This window comes from Callorhinchus milii, unplaced genomic scaffold (genome assembly GCF_018977255.1).
Source record: "Callorhinchus milii isolate IMCB2004 unplaced genomic scaffold, IMCB_Cmil_1.0 Scaffold10, whole genome shotgun sequence".
NCBI classification, from domain to species: domain Eukaryota; kingdom Metazoa; phylum Chordata; class Chondrichthyes; order Chimaeriformes; family Callorhinchidae; genus Callorhinchus; species Callorhinchus milii.
Window position 1 is genome coordinate 7,538,145 of NW_024704751.1, and position 19,477 is coordinate 7,557,621.

The 19,477-nt window shown below is 39.9% G+C and overlaps 1 protein-coding gene across 1 annotated transcript in view; it reads right to left on the minus strand.

Annotated features, from left to right (window-relative positions):
- Positions 1–17,852, minus strand: part of LOC103180695 (serine/arginine repetitive matrix protein 3) — a 107,158-nt gene extending 89,306 nt beyond the window's left edge. The window contains exon 1 of the mRNA XM_042338568.1: positions 17,833–17,852. Coding sequence (XP_042194502.1) covers positions 17,833–17,837 — 5 coding nt within the window. The 5' untranslated portion in view covers positions 17,838–17,852. The remainder of the gene's footprint in view (positions 1–17,832) is intronic.
- Positions 17,853–19,477: the final 1,625 nt, after the last annotated feature.

Here is a 19,477-nt window from a genome sequence, read left to right on the forward strand (position 1 = left end):
ACAGTCAATTCACTCAACAGTAATTTCCTGTGAAGCTCTTAAGAGTTCTTTCGATTCCACAGGCACTATATCAAGCACACAAGATTATTATTGCACAAACAGCAAGTGTGTTTTAGAATTACCGCGCACACAATATCAACCCTGGAACCTGAAGGTACTGCATTTACCTTTAACAGCCTGGAATGTGACGTGCAGTCAATATTTTGAGCTTTGGAAGGAAATGAAAACAGAAGCTCTTGCATATTTCAGTGGAGGCTCAATCAGGCTGCACTTTCTGCCATTTGGCATCAACAGACCTGGTCAGATAGCTTATGTTCCGATTGGCTGGCCACCAATCACTAATCCTGACAGGGCTCTGCATTTGGAGAATGTTATTTGAATTATAAAAACAGGACTGTACCTGATCTATCTGCTTGTAGCAATATAGCAATCCATCCCCAAGCACTTTGGCTCTCATATGGGGTGGGGGGGGATTATGTTAGGCATTGCAAGTGCTAATGCTTTCATCAACTCTCCATCTAGCATTCAACACCCAGAAAGCTGCTGCTGTCATGGCTTCACAGAAAACATTGAAACCAAGGTATTGTTCGTCTATTCTGGTGGATGTCAAAGATCCTGTGGTACTATTGGCAAAGAGTAAGCTTTTCCAGGGTTCCTGACCAATTATCCTTCAGGTGAATTGCTTGTTTACCCTGTTTGGGGAACCTTGATGACACAAGTAGGTGCCACCATATCTCTCCGACCAGCTTACTTCCCACTCCACCACACAGCGCCTCCTCTCGACTGGCTCCATCCTCCTGCTCATTCATCTTCTCCTCCGCTCCGCCATCGGCGGCTATGCTTTCAGCCACCACCCCCCGAGTAACAGGAGTGAGTTTGACATAATAATTCAGTCTTCAGTTTATGATGGTGAATGGTCCCTCAACACTGAATTATTATTTTAAACTCACTCATTGCCAGTCTTTCTTTTGTTATAATTTAAACCAAAAAATTTACCACTATGCATTATTAGAATAGGCAGTGGATGGATGTGTTGCAATGTTGGTGAAAGGGTACTTAAATGGGCTGCTTTAGGGATACATCATTTACATGGCAGTAATTATAATTTTCCCCTATTTCACAGAAATATGGGAAAATTTAATGCCCACCATGAAGTCACCAGCGAGCAATTATTAACAGTGGGACAACATGCTGTATGGAGAGCAGCACCTGCCTTCAGAGTCGGTTGGTGCGCTAATATTTCAATTTTACGAATTTACAAAACAGGGGAATTTATTGGAAATTGCTTCCATTCATTGTTTAACAAAACATCTTTACACACACACACAGAACCCCTCACCCCGCACACACACACACACAAACCCAATAAACACACGCACAGATAGACCCAAACAGACCCCCCCCACCCCCCACCCACACACACACAGACCCAGATGCACACACAGACCCAAATACACACTATTGTGGTATCAGACATTATACAGATCAACTAGCAAATTGTTTTCCATCCAGTGCCTAACAATAATTAAGGGGATTTTACAGAGAACAAAACAGCTTATTGGAAATCAGCCAATAGCATGGTATCTAAGCACTGGCTGCAGGTCCAAGCTGGGGGTCTCTAATGTGTCAAAAACCCTGTGTGCTGTGATTGCTGAATGACACCTGATAGACAGTCAGTAGCAGACGTCCCAGCCTCACAGCGGCAGGAGCTCTCTCAGGTATTCCATTAGTGACGGTGTAGCTCTAGAAACACACTGCTGTTTAGCTATTGAACAAAGAAAAATGCAGGGTTTGTGACTGTTACTTTCAGTGCATTCAGAACACAGTAATTCAATTACTTGACCTCGGTATACCTACCACAATTCAGTGAGTTGATCGATAGCAACTGAGACGTAAAATCAAAATGTATTTATGTATCTATTCGGCTTTTGTTTTTTAAAAAAAGTCACTTTACTGGGAGAAATGTAATTTTTCTTTGCTGAAAGCACACAGCCAGCATTTATTTTCCTTTCATTTAAATGAACTGGTTTGGAAGGCTTTGTGTTTTTTTAATATAGTAGAGAAAGGTGAGCAAGCCTGAAATTGAACAGCTGTAGCCTGGCTACATTGGTGGAGGTATTATTCCAGATACAATTCGGTAACTTGGTCTTGTTAGGGGTAGAATACGTATGTCAAGCATTCATACAACCCAATCCGAATACTATATCAATCAGAAGTGGTGCATTCATAGCGGAGTGTTACACAATGAAAATCACAACCATCTTCCAGTGGTAAGAGTGCGCTGATTCAATGCATGTTTAGGTGGGACTTTGAGCTGACAATTTAGACTGATAGTCCCACACAATGCTGGGAGGATTTCTGCATTGTCAGAGCTGCTGTCCTTTGGGTGAGAAGTTAAATCGAGGTCCCGTTTTTCCTGTTCAACTGTACGTTAAAGATGCTATGACACTATTCAAAAAGAGAAGCGAGTTGCATTTGATACAGTGCCTTTCACTTCACGACGATGTCTCTTCTCAGGATTTACTGTAGTGACTGTGTTTCTTAGAAACCGTGTGTTGCACCACACGGATAAATGTCTCAAAGAATTTCAGTCACAGATAATTGCTGTCAAGTGTAGCAACCGTGTATTTGTAGGGAAATGTGGCAGCCAATTTGCTCACAGCAAGGTCCCACAGACAGCAGTGAATGACCAATTTGCCTTGAAGATTGTTGGCTAGGACATTGCTGGCACTACATTTACAATTACCGATCATTTACAAAAAATAACACAGGTAGAATATATTGCAGAGCAACATGGAGACGGTGAATATTTCTATATTTCACTATACTGATATATACTGTATTAGAATTGACGGGATTTGTCAAGGGTACCATACATTTTAAGACCCTAACTCAATTAACATTAAGATCAACATCCGATGGAAATACTACACCCCAGAGGTACAAAACTTAATTGGTAACAAAACATTCACAATGTCATATAAAAATAACTACTTTTAAAGTGTTAAGGATTCATTCACAAAACACAATGTGTTCCGTCTTCCTCCTCAAACCCTCTTTGTGGGTTTGTGTTTTTGGTAATAATTGCTATGGCAGTATTGCAGATCCCAGGTGTATAAGATTATATGATATTAATGCGACCAGCGATTAATGTTTGCATTCTCAACTTCACAAATAAATGTATTACCAGCAAAAAAGATACCCAAGCACAGGGCTGCAAAGTTACTGTAGTGACAATTTAGTAAAGGGGGAAATGACAATTGTATGACTGATGTTATACAAATAAAGCTGAAAATAGTAATTAAGTAATACATTCACCTCCTGTGCATTAAAGCTTTGTTTTTGGTAGCTTGGAGACTTTTTCAGATACTTGGCGTTAAATTGAGGTGGATGCTAAAGAGTGCATAAAGAGAAGGGAGTTTTATCCCAATGTCCTGGCTCAGTTGGTTAAAGACATAGCTCAATGTCCATCTCAGATATCCGAGCCAGCAAGACCCAGGTTTAGCCCCCGGTTTGTGCTGAGTTAGCTGATCTCAGCATGGTTGGCAGAGAAGATGCCATAAATGGCTTCAGCATCTTGGAGTCAATGGAAGGGATTCACTGGACTCCAGAGCACAAAACAGCACATTAGCCAAGACCCATTGTGTTATTGTACGAGACTGAGATAAAAGCGTTGTCCTCCATCTAATGAATATCATACAGGAGTAAGTATTCTCAAGTATCTATTAGCAGCAGCTATTAAGAATTTTGCTGTTCATTTTAGAATCAACGTTATCATTCGTGTAAGCTAGAGAACAGACTACTTAATTACACAGTGGGCAGAAAATTAAATATAAATAATGAAAAATAATGAAGAATGATCTCTGCCTGAGTCAAACTATTACCACTCATTTCCTTCAGCTATTAGAAAAGAATAAAATAGAATGTACGACACTCAAATTCTTCAGTCTCAAACTTCCAATAATATAAGCAAGCAATATCCCTAACCAGAGGCACACAGCCATACATCACGGCCAAAGGACAGTGAATTCTTCCACGTAAAATACAGCAATTTAAAGTGGTTGGTAGTGTACATATATTAAACTGATAAAAGAAAGAGCAAATTACAAGCTGGTATTGCAAGCGTGAGATTTTGACGGCTTTATAAAACCACAGGAAGCAGCTGAACCAGTGTTTTAATGCTGCCTTGCAATGCTTTTTCACATATTGTATTCATTATTCTAATAAAAGAGCTGCTTTGCCCTAAACAGAAATGTACTTTATAAAATTAGCGAACTTAGGGTGAATTTTTGATTGATCTGGTTACTGACGAGACACGGGAAAAGCTTTAGTAACGCTGTGTTTAATTGCTTTATAATTCTAAATCTTGCAAAGGGAAATATCCCTCCTCTGTTTGGGCTCTCAGCTTTCCTTGGGTACAATACTCAAGGCATTGCACCAGCGGTGATTGTGATACCCACACCTAGGGAACTGCAATTACTGCTCACTTGCCTCAGCGTGCAGTGGCGATCGGCAGAGCTCAAGGCACTCACACTCAAACAGATGGTACGGTCAATTGTCTGCCAGTCGGCCAATGAACCTGGTTACCCCAATGGTAGCCAACTGAGGTGTCAGACTGGCTCAGTTGGTCTCACCTCGGTGTAAGAAGGGTCCATGCCCCATTTTAGCCTGGGCATCAATAGAAACATTACTGGCCTCAGCAACTCAAAGCTAGCAGTAGGTAGGGGACAGTCTGTGCTTCCTATTGAATAAGCCTTGCTGGAAAGTATACATGCGTGGATGTTAAAGGCAGAAATGATACCATCATAGTCAAACACCAATGGTGTGTCTCGACTCAGCTGGATGTTGAAGAATGGGTGAATTAACAGACGGCTCAAGTCGACACAAGCTCTTGCTATCTGGAAAAGGACGGCTAAGGGAAAGGCAAACCATTCACACAATATCACTCACAGCGGTCACATGCCAAACAACTCTCTAGCGAAATGCTGCACCAGAGAACAAGAACTATTTTTGTAATGCAACACTTTCATGTCTGGACGCACAAAGTGCCTACACAATGAAGGGGAAAATGTTGAGATCAAGAAATTTTGTGGCATTATAAAGCTGTCTTGCATTTTTACACCGATAAAGAACCAATTTGAATAATAACTACATTGAATTGAAACTGCATTAATTCCTATCAAAACAGTTGCAATTACACCGACAGAATTCTTTGGAAATTTAATTCTCCATTCACTTTTACAGTAAGTAAAGGCATATGGAAAAGGTGGTTTTCAGCAAAAGTTGCTCTGCATTTACTCTTCTCTCGATAACACTGCCCCCAATTCATATAATGCACCAGGTTATACTTTAAGCAAACACTGCTATCAAGGAAATATTATACATTTTAATGGATAATAATGGAACTTTGGAATAGCAGTAGTTTTAACAAAAGTAATGGAATTTCAATAACATGTAGATAGCCTTTGAATTGAATGTGGTTTAGGTTGTTGTAACCAGGTAAAATGTAATGAGTGGGACAGCCAATACATTCTGCATTTAATGGATAGGATTTGCTTCTTCATGCAGAACCCGGAGATAGGACTATGTGACAAGATTATAAACGAAGGGAAGAGCACACGAAAGCAAAAAATGATAAAGGGTCATACAGCACGATTGAAAGCTCGCTCCTTTCACAGACTATAGACACCCCACCAGCCACTCATTTCTTAGTAGATAGATACAGCAAAGACATTGTCCTGATCCCCAAAGGTGATGAAAAATAGTAGAATATGAAGAGCATTACACCAAGGTGAGGGAAGGTTTAGCCAGTTTACAATTTAAAAACAGGGCTTTTGTTTTACATAGAAGCCTCTTTTCCCATCAACTGACAACCACAGAACACTCCTAATTTAGTTCTGAGCATTGCAAAGCATCCAGTCTGCTATGCGACAGCCATATGGAAAGTCTCGGCAGCTGCAGCTACAGAATACATATATATAGTGCCATTCACATTGGGAGGGCGTCTCAAGCGCTCGTTATTGCTGAATGAGCATCCAAGCTGGGGGATGGGAACTGATAGGGGTGCGAGAAATATGAACACTAAATGGAAAATCTGCAAGTGCAAAGCCGAATCGCAAATGGAACTAGATCAAAAACGTTGTGTAAAATTGGGGATTGCCTGTATGGTCGTTGGGTTTGGATGACTGAGTAACCCCTGGGGTTTTGCTCTTGTGGTTTACACAGTCATCTGAACCTCTCAAGTGTGTTGCAGCCTTATATCAGGTTGCAGTGTAATCAGTTGGTAAAACTCCATTCGCTGTGTTGACTTGTTCTTCTAATGGCCTTACAGCTGGACAGTCATCTCCGAAACCATGTCGCAATGTGCCAAAAAACACTGTAAATCGGGGAGAGAATCAAGTGTTACTACGGACACAAACAAAGCAGCAGACTGCTACCCAGCACAGTGAATGGGAACATCGCTGATGTACTCGCAAGGAAAACGGATGAGATTCATGTTTCAACAGGGAGTTGAAGGTTAAGGGCTTGCTGCCAAAATGGGAGCAGGTCCTCTGGACCGAAAATATTGGAAGATCGGGCAAGTTTGCCAATCTGAAAGCACTATTCTTAATTAAGGTTGAATTTAATGCTATGCAAAGCAAGACCCGGTGCAGGAAGGCACCTGGTACAGAATATTGTACAACAAAGTTTCTGCTGAGATAAGAGATACAGAGGCACTCTCGTTATGACTGAGTCTATATCGACTGTGCTTACGGCTACCTCCCCCCGGCTCAGAGTCAGGCTCCGCCACCGTTACGCGCTCTGAGATGCTACCCTGCGTGGAAGGCGCTATATAAGTGCAAGTTGTTGTTTTTGTCTATTGTTACTGCAGGTTCATATTCTTTTCTTACTAAACAAGCGCAAACTCTGCACCACTTGCACCACACATTTCACCATCGGGCGGGTGGGGTGGTGCTGTTCTAGAAATCCAGCTAAAATGGCACCAGGGAAACATTTACCTGGTAGTAGAGGTTACATTCTCCTGCAATGTGAACTCTTCTGATGCAGCATTTTCAATGCAGCTTTTGGATTATAGCAATGATGTTGCAACACCATTATAGCACTTATCACATCATTGCACTCTCCTCCACTTACTAAACGGATTGCCTTTCAGGACAATTTACCAGACAAGAATCTCTCTTTGAACCATAAGGAGAGTGCTGCCCATTCGCTGGTAATGGCCTGCATGTGTAAAGTCTCAAGCCGGACAAATAATTTTGTTAACCTAGGGGTGGGCGTTTATCACATTCATAGAATAATGCTTCTAATGTAACGGTCCATTCTGGGTTCAACCCTCAGGTAATATTACACAGCGACTATCCTAACGTGGTAACTATGGATGGCAGCAGCTCCATTAAAATATTGTCCAATGTCTGAGAATGCTTTGAAGGATTTATGCATCACGAAAAATAAATTGATAGTACTGAAGAACATTCAGGCCAATTTACTGTTCTGGCATCTCCAGCAACAAAGCTCATTTATCTCGCAGCAAGATTTTGGAAAGGGTTGTTAAGATTAGGAGGAGCGCAAGAGTTTGTGACCCAAGGGATTTCATTAGAAGCAAGATATAGGTTTTCACAGTTCTCTCCCCACAGCTGCTGCATTCTCATCACTTATTCAGCACAATGCAGCAACTTACAATGATCAAAACGTGCAGCACTAAATCTCTAAGTGAGAGGACAAGAAGAAGACGCAGAATCTCATTTATTCTCATTTACTGCAATTTTCTCGAGTAAATTGAAAAAAATTTAAGCTACAGAAACTGAGAAGAAACCAGATAAAGCACTGGAAGACAGATATAATGTCTGTTTTTCCCTGCTTGCAGAACGTGTGTGCATTCCTTGCACATAGCGTGGCAAACACAGGCTTATGTGCAGTAGAGGGAAAGAAATGACAATCCATATTGAGCAATGAGTAGCGTTAAAACGTGACCCAGGCCAGCAATTAGGAATATGTTTAATTGGTGCCGATTTTTTAAACTGGTGACAGGTTTCAGCAATCGGTGTGAAATTACAACTATACTGTTGACAGCGACTGATTAAATGTAATGGATTGAATGCAGTACAGTGAATATACAGGCTGGCACAATGAGATACAATATTAAAGTCAAATGCACTGGCCGCTACCACAATTTACATTGTTTTAATGATTTGATTACAAGATATAAGCATACTATGTGCACTGGGTTGCCCCTTCCAGCTTGTTTCGCAAATTGGTGTCTGAGCACTGTGATCTCTGTAGCCATTTTATGTACAGATATATCCATGACACAGCATTGAGCCACTCTTGAACCGTTTGCAATATAACCAAAATCGAATCTTTCTATGTATACCTGAAATTGATACAGCCTATAAAATCGTGACCGTCTCTAAGCGCTTCACAAAATGTCAGTAAAGTGTCAGTCACTGGGGGCAGGGACTCTTCCCACTCAGCTCCCATTAACCCTGCAAGCCAAAACTCGATGGGTAGGGTGGTCCTAGCTGGATAAGCAGCGGGAAAGCTTGCTAGGCTGTGGTTTCAACGGTAAGCTATGTGGGTTTAGCTGGTTAGACTCCAGCACTATCCCCAACGCACACTCTGGGGTGCCGAAGACTTGGTTCTTGCTAACCTGCGCCTAATACTTCCCAGAATTAGGTAAGCGGGATGCGTCCCTCCAGGGAGAGATTGCGCATTCCATTCTAATAAACATCTCTGGATTTCCATGTCTGGGTGGGAAACTCTGTTTGGTTTGGAGACTCTTGAGCATGGTGACTGGTTTCTGCATGTGTCAGACACCCAGCTGACCAAAACAAAACGGTAAAGTGTAGTGACTGTGTATTTTGTAATGTCCCACAAACAGCCATGAAATGAATGAACATTTTTCGCTGGAGGAGTTTAGCCAGGAATGAGGCAGCCAAATATATAGTGGTTAGGTGCAATGTTTGTCAGTCAATAGTACCTTTGGAAACAATAGCATCACATGGTTAACCGGCATTGCTATATAATAAGGTTTCTGGTAGGTGCTGGCAGCATAAGCATTCATGAATACCATCAATATAGATTCAGTATCTGATGCACACAGTATTTCCGACACAGTTCAATGAGAATGTCTCTGCTAAGCCTGATCATTTGCCCTTGGCCAGATTTCTCCTCATTGTCTACCTCCTGCTACAAAACTGAATCAGTGCTCCAGCAGCAAGCACGTCTGCAATCAGTGCAGTAAGTCTAGCACAAGGGCAGGTAATATTTCAACATGGTTCAGATAGATAGACACATACACTTTCAGATGCTTCCCCCCAACTTGTCTTCAAAAGATACCTAAAAGCATAACTCTTCAACCGTACCTGCAGTCAGCCCCATCCTCTTCCCCCAAAGTCACTGTAAAATGCTTCCAAACGGCGCTATATAAATATATATATTTTGCATGCAAATCAGTTGATTGAGCATTACCCGACTACTAGTTATATGTTGGTGGGGTTTATGTCTCACTGGATCCATGCACTCCTTCTGCCCATATCTTTTCCCGATAGATCTACATCAGCATACTTTGAGAAGTTTTAGATCCTTAAACTTTCAGAGAAAAATTTTTTTTTTACTTAAACGGTTAAGTGCAAAATCCTATTTGGATCAGCCCACAAAATAGAAAATATTGTGTAGAAGAGAAATGTATTACTGAATAATTTGCATAGAGATTGCATTCAATGTTTTTGCTTATTAAAGAAAAAAAATTAGGCATTTCATTTCAGTTGGATATTGGTTTAATCAGCAAACAATCGGTTTCCATTTCTGTAATACATAAGTAACCAAAAAATATAAGGTTCTGACATTTTGGAATGAAAAAGCCTCCTTAAACAGAACGCTTCTGCAGAATTAACCATAATTGGTGTTTGATCTACATTGCTGCAATACTCAACTGGGTAAAATCAATTAAGATTAACATTTTTCAAATAAAAACAATGCTTTGCAACCTTTGCAAGGGCAAGATAGCGGAAAAATTATTAAACATTTTATTGTTATTTTAGCACTTTTTTCAAAAGATAAACTTCTGAGAATTTAAATCATTGATTCAGCAAGGAATACCTTAGATTAAACTAATACAATCAACTTCAGTTTTCATGAGACACTACACAGGATATTGATTTACAGAGGGGATACAATTTATATAGCACCTGTTGTAAAACAACTGGCTTTAATAAATCCCAATCATTCTTAAATGCCTCATGCAATTTCAGTTTATTGTCGTGTGATTTTTATTGAGTTTCACTACCGCCAATAAGACAAGTGATGGTCAATCAATGCTGCGTTCATTCAGTTTACAATCTTATTGCTCGAGTCTTATCGATAAGATATAATTTGCAAGAGCTGTGCTAAGCGGAACCATTTACAAAAATAAGGCTGAGTTGTGATAAACTGGGAAGTTTGCGTAGTACTGGAGATAAATGTGATTCAGTGTATAAAACCATTCAACAACAACAAATTGCATTTATATGGCACGTTTCATTTCACATGGGGTGGTGACATTCTCATTCACTGCAATATAAAACATCATTGTTAACCTTCTGCATCGCTATCACCGCCTCTTTTAAAAGCAACCTTATACATTTTGCCCATAAATATACAGTCAATTCACTTTACAGTATATTCTGTGCAGTGCTTTGAGACGTCTAGAAGAAGTGATAAGGCACTATACCAAATGCAAGGATTATTATTATACTATGTCGTTCAGCAGCCCATTAAAGTCAAATCCCCAATGAACTCATCATCATTGATGTAACTTCCACCCAAATAGGTTAGCTAAAAAGAACAAATATTTGATGAGAACATAAATATTTCCTTTACAGTGTACCCTGCAAAGTGCTTTGAGACGTCCTCCTGACATGAAAGGTTCTGTATCAAATGTAAAGATTATTATTAGATTATTAGATGGAAAATCAGCAGAACAAAATGTGCAAATGCTACTACTTTTTTTTAAAATTAGATTTTTGGTGGTGGTGTGGGGAGGGGAGAGATACATTCACAAATGTAAATGTCTACTGTCACTAGGTTCAGATGAATGAGTAAACCCTGGAGTTTTGCTCCTGTGGTTTACACAGTCATCTGAACGTCTCGAGTGTGCTGCAGCCTCATATCAGGTTGCAGTGTAATTAGTTATTAAAACTCCATTTGCAATGTTGACCGGTTCTTTTAATGGCCTTTTTGACGGTCATCTTTGAAACCGTGTCACAATGTGGCAACAAACACTGTAAACCGGGGAGAGAGTCAAAAGGTGCTACAGATAGCACCATCAGTAAAGCAGTGACAAATTAGCAGTGAGGTTGGCATTAGGGGCTTTATTTTCGGAGTGAAAACGTTCTATTTGAAGCAAAGCATCGATTGCAGAGGCTGGAAAGACAAAGCGAGTGCTAGCTGACCAGATGCCAACGTACCAATGTCATTAAAACAGGATAACACATAAGCTAAGCATTTGAAAATCATTATTAAAAGCATCCACACAGAGGAACAATTATTAAACAAACCTGAGAATTTAAAAAATCTTTATCTTCAAATACATGTGTGTGTCCACAATATTATTCTCAGATATTAGCTGAATAAACCATCATTGTATATCCTACTTTGCTGAATAATGCGTAAGACAATAGGTTCGAAAAAGGTTTAATTAAGAAGGTTTAAACAATCATGCAGCTCCTGGTCATATGCATCATGAAGGCATCCAAAAATCACATCACTTAGATTTGAATGTGGCAGCAGATAAAAGTCATTAATATTTAAAAGTATAAGGACGTATATAGTCTGTCAGCAAGTGGGTGCTTAAAATGCCTAAAGCCCTGCAAGAAACAAGGAGTGGGCAGGAATGTTCTGTTCTGTATTAAAAAGAACAAGTTGGTCCAGCAGTAAGTGATAGAATTCTGGGCACCAGATGCCCGAATCAACATCTAGACCTGTCCTGTGAAATCATTCTGTCTTAGAAGTGAAGCTTGGGAGCAATGCAGTATATTCTTAAACCCATAATTAATTTGTTCGCTGTTTTTCTTCTTAACAAGAACCAGCTTCTAAGTCAATTTCAGAATTCACAATTCTGCGTGATCTTCAACTTTCAAAAATGGTCTTACAGGCTAAGAATTGGAGGAATTTCTGGCCACAGGCTTCAGCAGAAAAACTTGCTATGAACAAACACACAGCAAACTAATGTCAGAGCACTGTATTTATAATAATTCACTGTGACCTTATGTGCACGTTATTCAATGGTTAACACATGCTATTTATTGATGAACTTTGTGTTTGATTCAAGGGTTGGCTATGCAAGGCTTTGACCACATCTTTATCACAAGATGGTGAATACAATTATTATTGATTCCAGGAAAGTAGTGGCTTGGTCTGAGCTCTCCAGTCATCTCTACTTGCTGCACACAGCTGCTCCGGAGGATTTCTGCACCACATTTATCTGGAGTTAGTCATAATCAAGACACCACTTGGCACCTCTTGGGAAATACTGTGTGTAAAAAGCACCATCTGCTATCCTTCGAAGACCAGGAACAGCAATAGAGCCTTAACCAAATGGAGTCTTCAGCTAAGTTGGCAAATCAGACCATTAAGCTTACTTTTCAAGAGGTAACATGAATCCATTTAGAAATCAGCAGATAGCCGATAAATGAATTAGGAGCCCAGCAGTTTGCTGCTTTCAAATCGGAGATGCATACAGTTTGCACAAAAGTAGTTTTGCACAGCTTTCCAGGGCTAGCACATGCCATTACCTAGCAACTAACTGTTGCCTCAAAGCCAGGGAACTAACTGGCTGCCTCTGGTATAACACACATGCAGGTCGGTCTAGGCTCTAAGCTCTGGCATCATTCACTGGCAATATTAGTCCCACGGACTGGAGATTTAAATAGCAATAAGATTAGAACAATAGGAGGGTCCACTTAATTGACCCCAATATGGCAATGTGTTAACTTAACTGTTAGCACTCTTGCCTCTGTGTCACACCTAGCCATGAGATCAAGCCCAATCGAGACCAATCGGCCTCATAGTCTAGGCTGAAATTCCAGTGCAGTGCTGGGGGGAGCACTGCTGCATCAGATGTGCCATCCTTTGCATGAGACCTTAGACCAGATTCCCGTCTGCCTGTTCAGGTGGATGAGAAAGTTCCCATGACAGGGCTTGAAGAGAAGGGCGCTTCTCAGTGAACTGGACACCAATATTCAAGATGAATTGGTCATTCATTTTATGGCTGTTTGTGGGACTTTTCTCTATGCAAATTGGCTGCCAGGTTTGCCTGCAAACAGTTAATACTCTTAACATCAATTTGCCGTGAAGTTGTTTTCAGTAAGCACGACAAGACATCGTCCAGGGTTAAGGGCTCTATATAAATGCAAGTTTTTTTTTGTTTTGACATTAAAGGCATTACATCAAATGCAAGGATTATATTTAACCTTTTACCAAAGTAGACAGTCCTATAGAACCATGCCACTAGCCATAGCAGCAAAGGAATTTCACAGTCTGAAATGTTTCTTTGACATACAGGAAGCATCGATCCCTTCCAGCAACAACCATCAGCATGATACTCAGAATCCTATTTGCTGCAAATTATATGAATTTCACAGCAAGACTTTATGGGCTAAATTCTATTTGCTTCAGTAACAAGCCTAACACAAAGCACAATATCGAAAAAAAACTCTGCTTGCCAGCTCAATGTAAAAGTGTGCATGGAATATTCATGAACCAATTTAAATGCAGTTCGGGTGTACTGTTGTATCAAAGCATCAGAACTCTGGGAAGAAATGGTCTCAAATGGGACAGGTTTCAAAAGAGCAAATTTCTTCCTTGGTCATGGGAGCCTCAAAGGAATCTAACTTTTCACTGAACGGAAGCAATAATGCTATGGTCAGAATCTATATTTTAAATGAAATCAGTTTAAATTCAGGTAACGCGATGTGACCTATTGTGCCTGAAGGCAATCAATTCAGCAGCACCTCGCAAATGTGATCCCTGGCACTGCCGGCAGCTCCCAAGTATCTGCCAATGGATTTCTGCATTGCTGTTTTGGAGGTGTCCTGTGGCTATGACTAATATCACTACCTTGTGCTCAGTACATTCCCACAGCAACACGGCACAATCAAATCCGCATACCCATTTTACGCTGCCAAATTTTAAGTAGGAACAGCAATAAGATTACATTTGTATAGCGTCTTTCATGTTGGGAGGACGTCCCAAGGCGCTGAAAAGACAAGGAAAAGAAAAAGTGAAGTCCAACTGCACTGTTTCCCATTAAAGTTTCTGTGTTTTGGAGCTACATTATTCACCTCTAACATGCCGCACATTTCCTTCCATTCTTATTGGGTCCAATTCACAGGATGGTTTCCTCAAATTATAACTTACTTTGAGGACCTGTCCTCAGAAAGGACTGGTTACTGCTCTTGTTTGGTCACATTTTAAAAGCCCAATAATCTCAGAGGAAAGGCACAACATGGATTAAGGTGGATTGTACTCAGAACTCAGTCGAGGCAGACTATAAAATCCGTCAACAAAAGCAGCACAGCTGATAGATAAATCCCTGAACCTTGTAAGAAGTAGCTGAAATTCTTTGGAGCCAGATAAATCAAGAAAGAGGATATAAAGGTCATTTGCCAGCGTCACCAAAGTCTGACATTTCAATCTGCATGTTTTAGTTACAGATTAGGGAGGTATTGCATACATGGAGTGAAGCAGATGGAGAATGAAGATCTAAGTTCAAAGATGATTTTGCTTCAGGACTAACTCTGGTCAGAAATCACACAAAGCACCTCGTGTCATAATTGAGAATATTAAAAAGCATTCTAAATCTGTAATACAATGGTTTCCTATTCCGATCGTATTCGGTGAGACCGTCAGGATTCATGATCTTTCCCCTTTCATGATTTGAATTCTTCTTAGATTTTGTGTTTCGTGCCTTTTCAGACCGGATGCTTTGCAACAAACATTCGAAAACAGGTGGGGAACCTTGTAGGCCAATAAATTGGGTCATAATGGGCAGATCTTACATCGTACTTAGCAACAAAGAAAAAGCAGTATTTGAAACCTTCAATGACAATTACTCAGTATCATCCATTAGAGATTTTGGATAATAGCTTTTCAGGATTTCCAAGGACTTTTACATTCAATGCCAACTCCTCTCCACTTTCTTTCAACATTGCCACAATGGACAATTTCGCACAGCATCAAGTTAAAGCAGGTAAAACCATTCTGTGTTACTGAACAGGGCATTGAGCTGCAAAGAGGATGCACATAAATTGTAGCACTTTCAAACAGAGTATAAAATTAATTTCCTTTCTGCTCGGTTTCTCTCTTTTTCTCTCCATCGCCATCCCCTGTAACTAGTATGCTGAGCTGAGACAAGGGAGGGGAATCTCTTAATCTCAATTTTAAAACTGCATCATGCAGAAAACTATAATATCTTCACATTGTTCCCAGACATGATCAAATATTAGACATCACGATCATTCGAATTGAGATATTTCATACCCTTGGTTACACAATCTAAGCAGAATCCTGAATTTCTGAATAATCGAATACCAAGACAATGCTGTTTGTTCTGTCGAATTTAGGGGGAGTTTAATCTTTTAATCCTTTGCAATTAAAATTGGGTTCATGTGCAAATGCAGAATCCACTACAGGAATATGAACCAGTCAGTCAATTAACCAGACAAATATTTGGAGAGAACTGGATTTTTACGAAACTGTTGAACGATGAAAGATTTTAAATGAGTAATTTTGGAGGGAAATGTATTGCAGTCATTTAGTAGGAGTGTAAATTGCAATATTAATGTGGTTTATATCAAACTTGAAGGTTTGTTTTGTTATAGAATGATTTACCTAACATGAAGAATTATCTCTCTTACTCTAATCTTTCTGTATTGTATTGTGGCAATTAGGCAGAACATCATAAGTCTGTATATTCGTGCATTTGAGACTAAAAGCTTACTGAATATACAATTTAACCTAACAAGCATTCATTCAATGGCAATTTAAAGCTAAATACACTCGATTTTAAGTGAGTTAGCAGTGCCAGTCCAAATGCATTGCTAAAATTAATAGCTTATGTTCTAACCCAAATATGTTATTTTAGTCTGAGTAATGGAGCATGGCACCAATTTCAAGCAGAAGCAGATTTTGGCCCATCCAGCCTACCAATTTCAGTTTCTTTCAATATACCAATCTCTAAACCTAAATACTCTAACTATACAAACTGTAGCTGTCACATCACTGCAATGGCAAAAGAGCTATTTTGACTATAGCCTTGGGAATAATTCCCAGTGCTGTATAGCGCTGAGGCAATTATTTAGTATTGGGCACCAATTGATTAGGTAGTAGAAATGAGTACCATTGTTCTAATTAAAAGAATTATAGATTGGATTCATCTAAAGATAAAGATCTATGTGCCGGAGACAATGGTGATTAGTAGAATTAGACTTTAGCTGATTGTGCTCCTTACTAAAATAATATTTTTTGTAAAAAATCTTCCCAGTGTTAAAATGGGAGCTTCCCAAGCTCCAAATGATGCCATTCTTCATGCTTCTGCCGGGACCATCACTGCATTGAATTACTTGTTCTTCTAGGGGGACCCCAGGACGTGGAATTGAGATAGACTGCTTCTTGCCTTCTACCCATCCTAGCAAGAGCTGAAAATGTACAGAATCGGTTTGTCCGTGGAAACAGGAGATTCTATAGATTCTGCCATCCCTGCTCGGAAACAGCTTTAAAGCAAGTGGAGTTTGTCTGTGGCCTTCCAATTGGACTGCAAAGCTGCATTTTGATACTGGGAAGATTTTACTTTTATGCATGGTGAAGTTACTGTTAAATATTCCACAATCTTTTAACAAAGGATATGATCAGATGTTTTCCTCTAAACCACATGATTCCCTTAATCCAGATTCTAAACACCCATGAACACATGTCACACAGCCATTTGTCACTGCACAATTCGTGGGATGATTGTTCAAGGCCATCCAACTCAGATGCTTATAAAAACAGGTTTATCATCACTGGTCAGCCGGGTATTAATCACAGTTCCAGTCATCCACTGGTGACACTTGACTCTATTACCCGTTGGCTGGAGCCCCATTGATTATACATAGGCTCTTGCAGCCAGGAGTGAGTTACAAGACTGTGATTCAATCAAGCAGTTCAGATAACCGAATAAAGCACAGGAGCAAAGCTCAAGTACTATATAAATGACTTCTCTTATTTTATACAATCACATACAAAATTTTAAAAAAAGGTAGCATTCCTATTGTTCAGTGGCATTGGTAGCAAAGATTAGGTAGACTGACAGTTGGATCTAGAGAATTATGGATTACACTCTGGACCCAAAGGTATAGACTGTATTTCAGCAAATGCTTACTGAGATACAAACCATGAAGCATTTATTATTGCATATAGAATGGTGAATTACAGCATTGGCTGGCTCAGTTGATAGCTTCTGGGTCAGGTTGTGAATTGGGATTTGAGCTCACATCTTAGACACTCAGCCCAGTGGTAGACGCAAGCACATTTACCTTGAGCGGTGAGAGTTAGGGTGGCATTTAAAGGCCTTATAACATAAATAAAATTGAATTACACTGAAAAAGATCTATACTTCCCTGCTCTTGTCAAAATGTTTGTACAGTACATGTCAGTTAGCCAGCACTGGATTAATGTAAATGTGCAGTTGACGAGAATGTTTGTTGGACGACAAATTTATTCACAGTATAGTGCAATGGTAAAATAGCCGGCTTATGAAATATTTGCTTTGGGTCTCGGATTTAAAATGAGGATTCTTCCACTGAGTTTTACATTTACCTCATGTGTTCTCGTTCAGCTTGACTTCTGACAGCCCAAAACGAAACACAGTGACCACGAATTTAATCTGAGGAGTAAGATCAGAATTGATTGAAGTGAGTGGTGATTGACCTTCTTTCCACAGCACTCGTGGAGACAGATCCGAACCACTCGTATCCAAGCAAAGGCTCAGTGTCACTCAGGAATCAAACCTGACACAGAGCACCAGTCAAGCAGCAACTGAACATGTGGTTCAGTTCCACAAACATGATGAACATAGAAGATCACATAAGTAAGAATCATGGTGACTGAATCATTTTAGTAGAGTATTATTCAAAATTTCAAGATGTACATAATCTCTGAATGGAATTAAATAGGGAAATTCTTGTGTTTCTCAACAGTGTGCAACACGTAAAGATCACAAGAGAGGTTCAGATGAAGAAGGCCCTTCAGCCCAATTGATTGCATCCTTCCAGAACATCCATCCTACCCTCTTCCCATCATAACTTCAAGCTGTTTCCAAAATGAGTCCAACATCCTGGCCTCACCACCCTTCCTGCTCACCTGTTCCAGTCATTAATTACAAAGAAGGCAATATTTCCTTGCATCTGTCCTGAAATAGCTCTTTGCAACCCTGAGCCTATGTCCTTCTACTTACTGTAGTTCTGGTATCCACTTGAAATAACTTTAATATTGGCTACATGCGGAACCAATTTCACCTGACCACATTTTCTAGATGCCCTCAAAAGCACACTAAATGGAAGAGTTTCATACTCCTTTAGGGAAAAAATTCTACAGTATTTTTAAATACCTAAATATTTGTACTTATGAGCTCCAGCAAAAGCAAACCATTCTAGTAGGAAAATATGAAACCTGGCAAGTACTGAGATGCAGTCAGTAACTCTATTCCACACTGCTTACCTTCATCTTCTTGGGGCATTAATACAGGCAATTTCAAGGCAATGACCATAATTTCATCCTCTCAGACCACTGCTTGGCAGATCTGATTGAATTATCAACTCATCCTGCGGCAAAATTTCCTAAAAGAAAATATGGAAGATGGTGAAATACCAATATTAAGTTCCTAGACATTCTGGAAGTGGTCTGTACATCCAGACCATCGAGCTTAAGGGTCTCTTGTGCTTGTGAGAGAATGATTTAGATTTCCAGTCATCAATAGGTCCAAAAGAAAATCAAGTACTGCAAAGAATAATCTATGGAAAACAGAGCTATGGTTCATGATGAGAGTGCTGAAAATTTTCACAAAAAACATTATGGATCTGGTCAATATTTTTGCCAGTCTCTTCTTAGCACCATTATTTTAAGCCTTGGTCGAAAAGCAATTGAACGTGATTTTATCAGTAGTTTGCAAAGGAAATGGAGGTTCACACCAAGGACAAGACTCAAATCCTATTAATCAGCCCTTCAGCCAAGACCATGGATAAACCTTGATCGAGCCACCAGTCGCTCCAACTGTAGGGTGACCATTTGCAAAGATACTTTTCAACTCCAAATCCCTGCAACCAGTCCTAGTCTTCTGTGATTTGCTGCATATGCAGTGCAAAGCTTTATTCAGTAGCAAGGTATGCTAATGGATTTGTCAATTTACTATTAATTTTGGTTCTCAACTACTAAAATACTCAATTTTCCACAGCCCAGGGTGCTC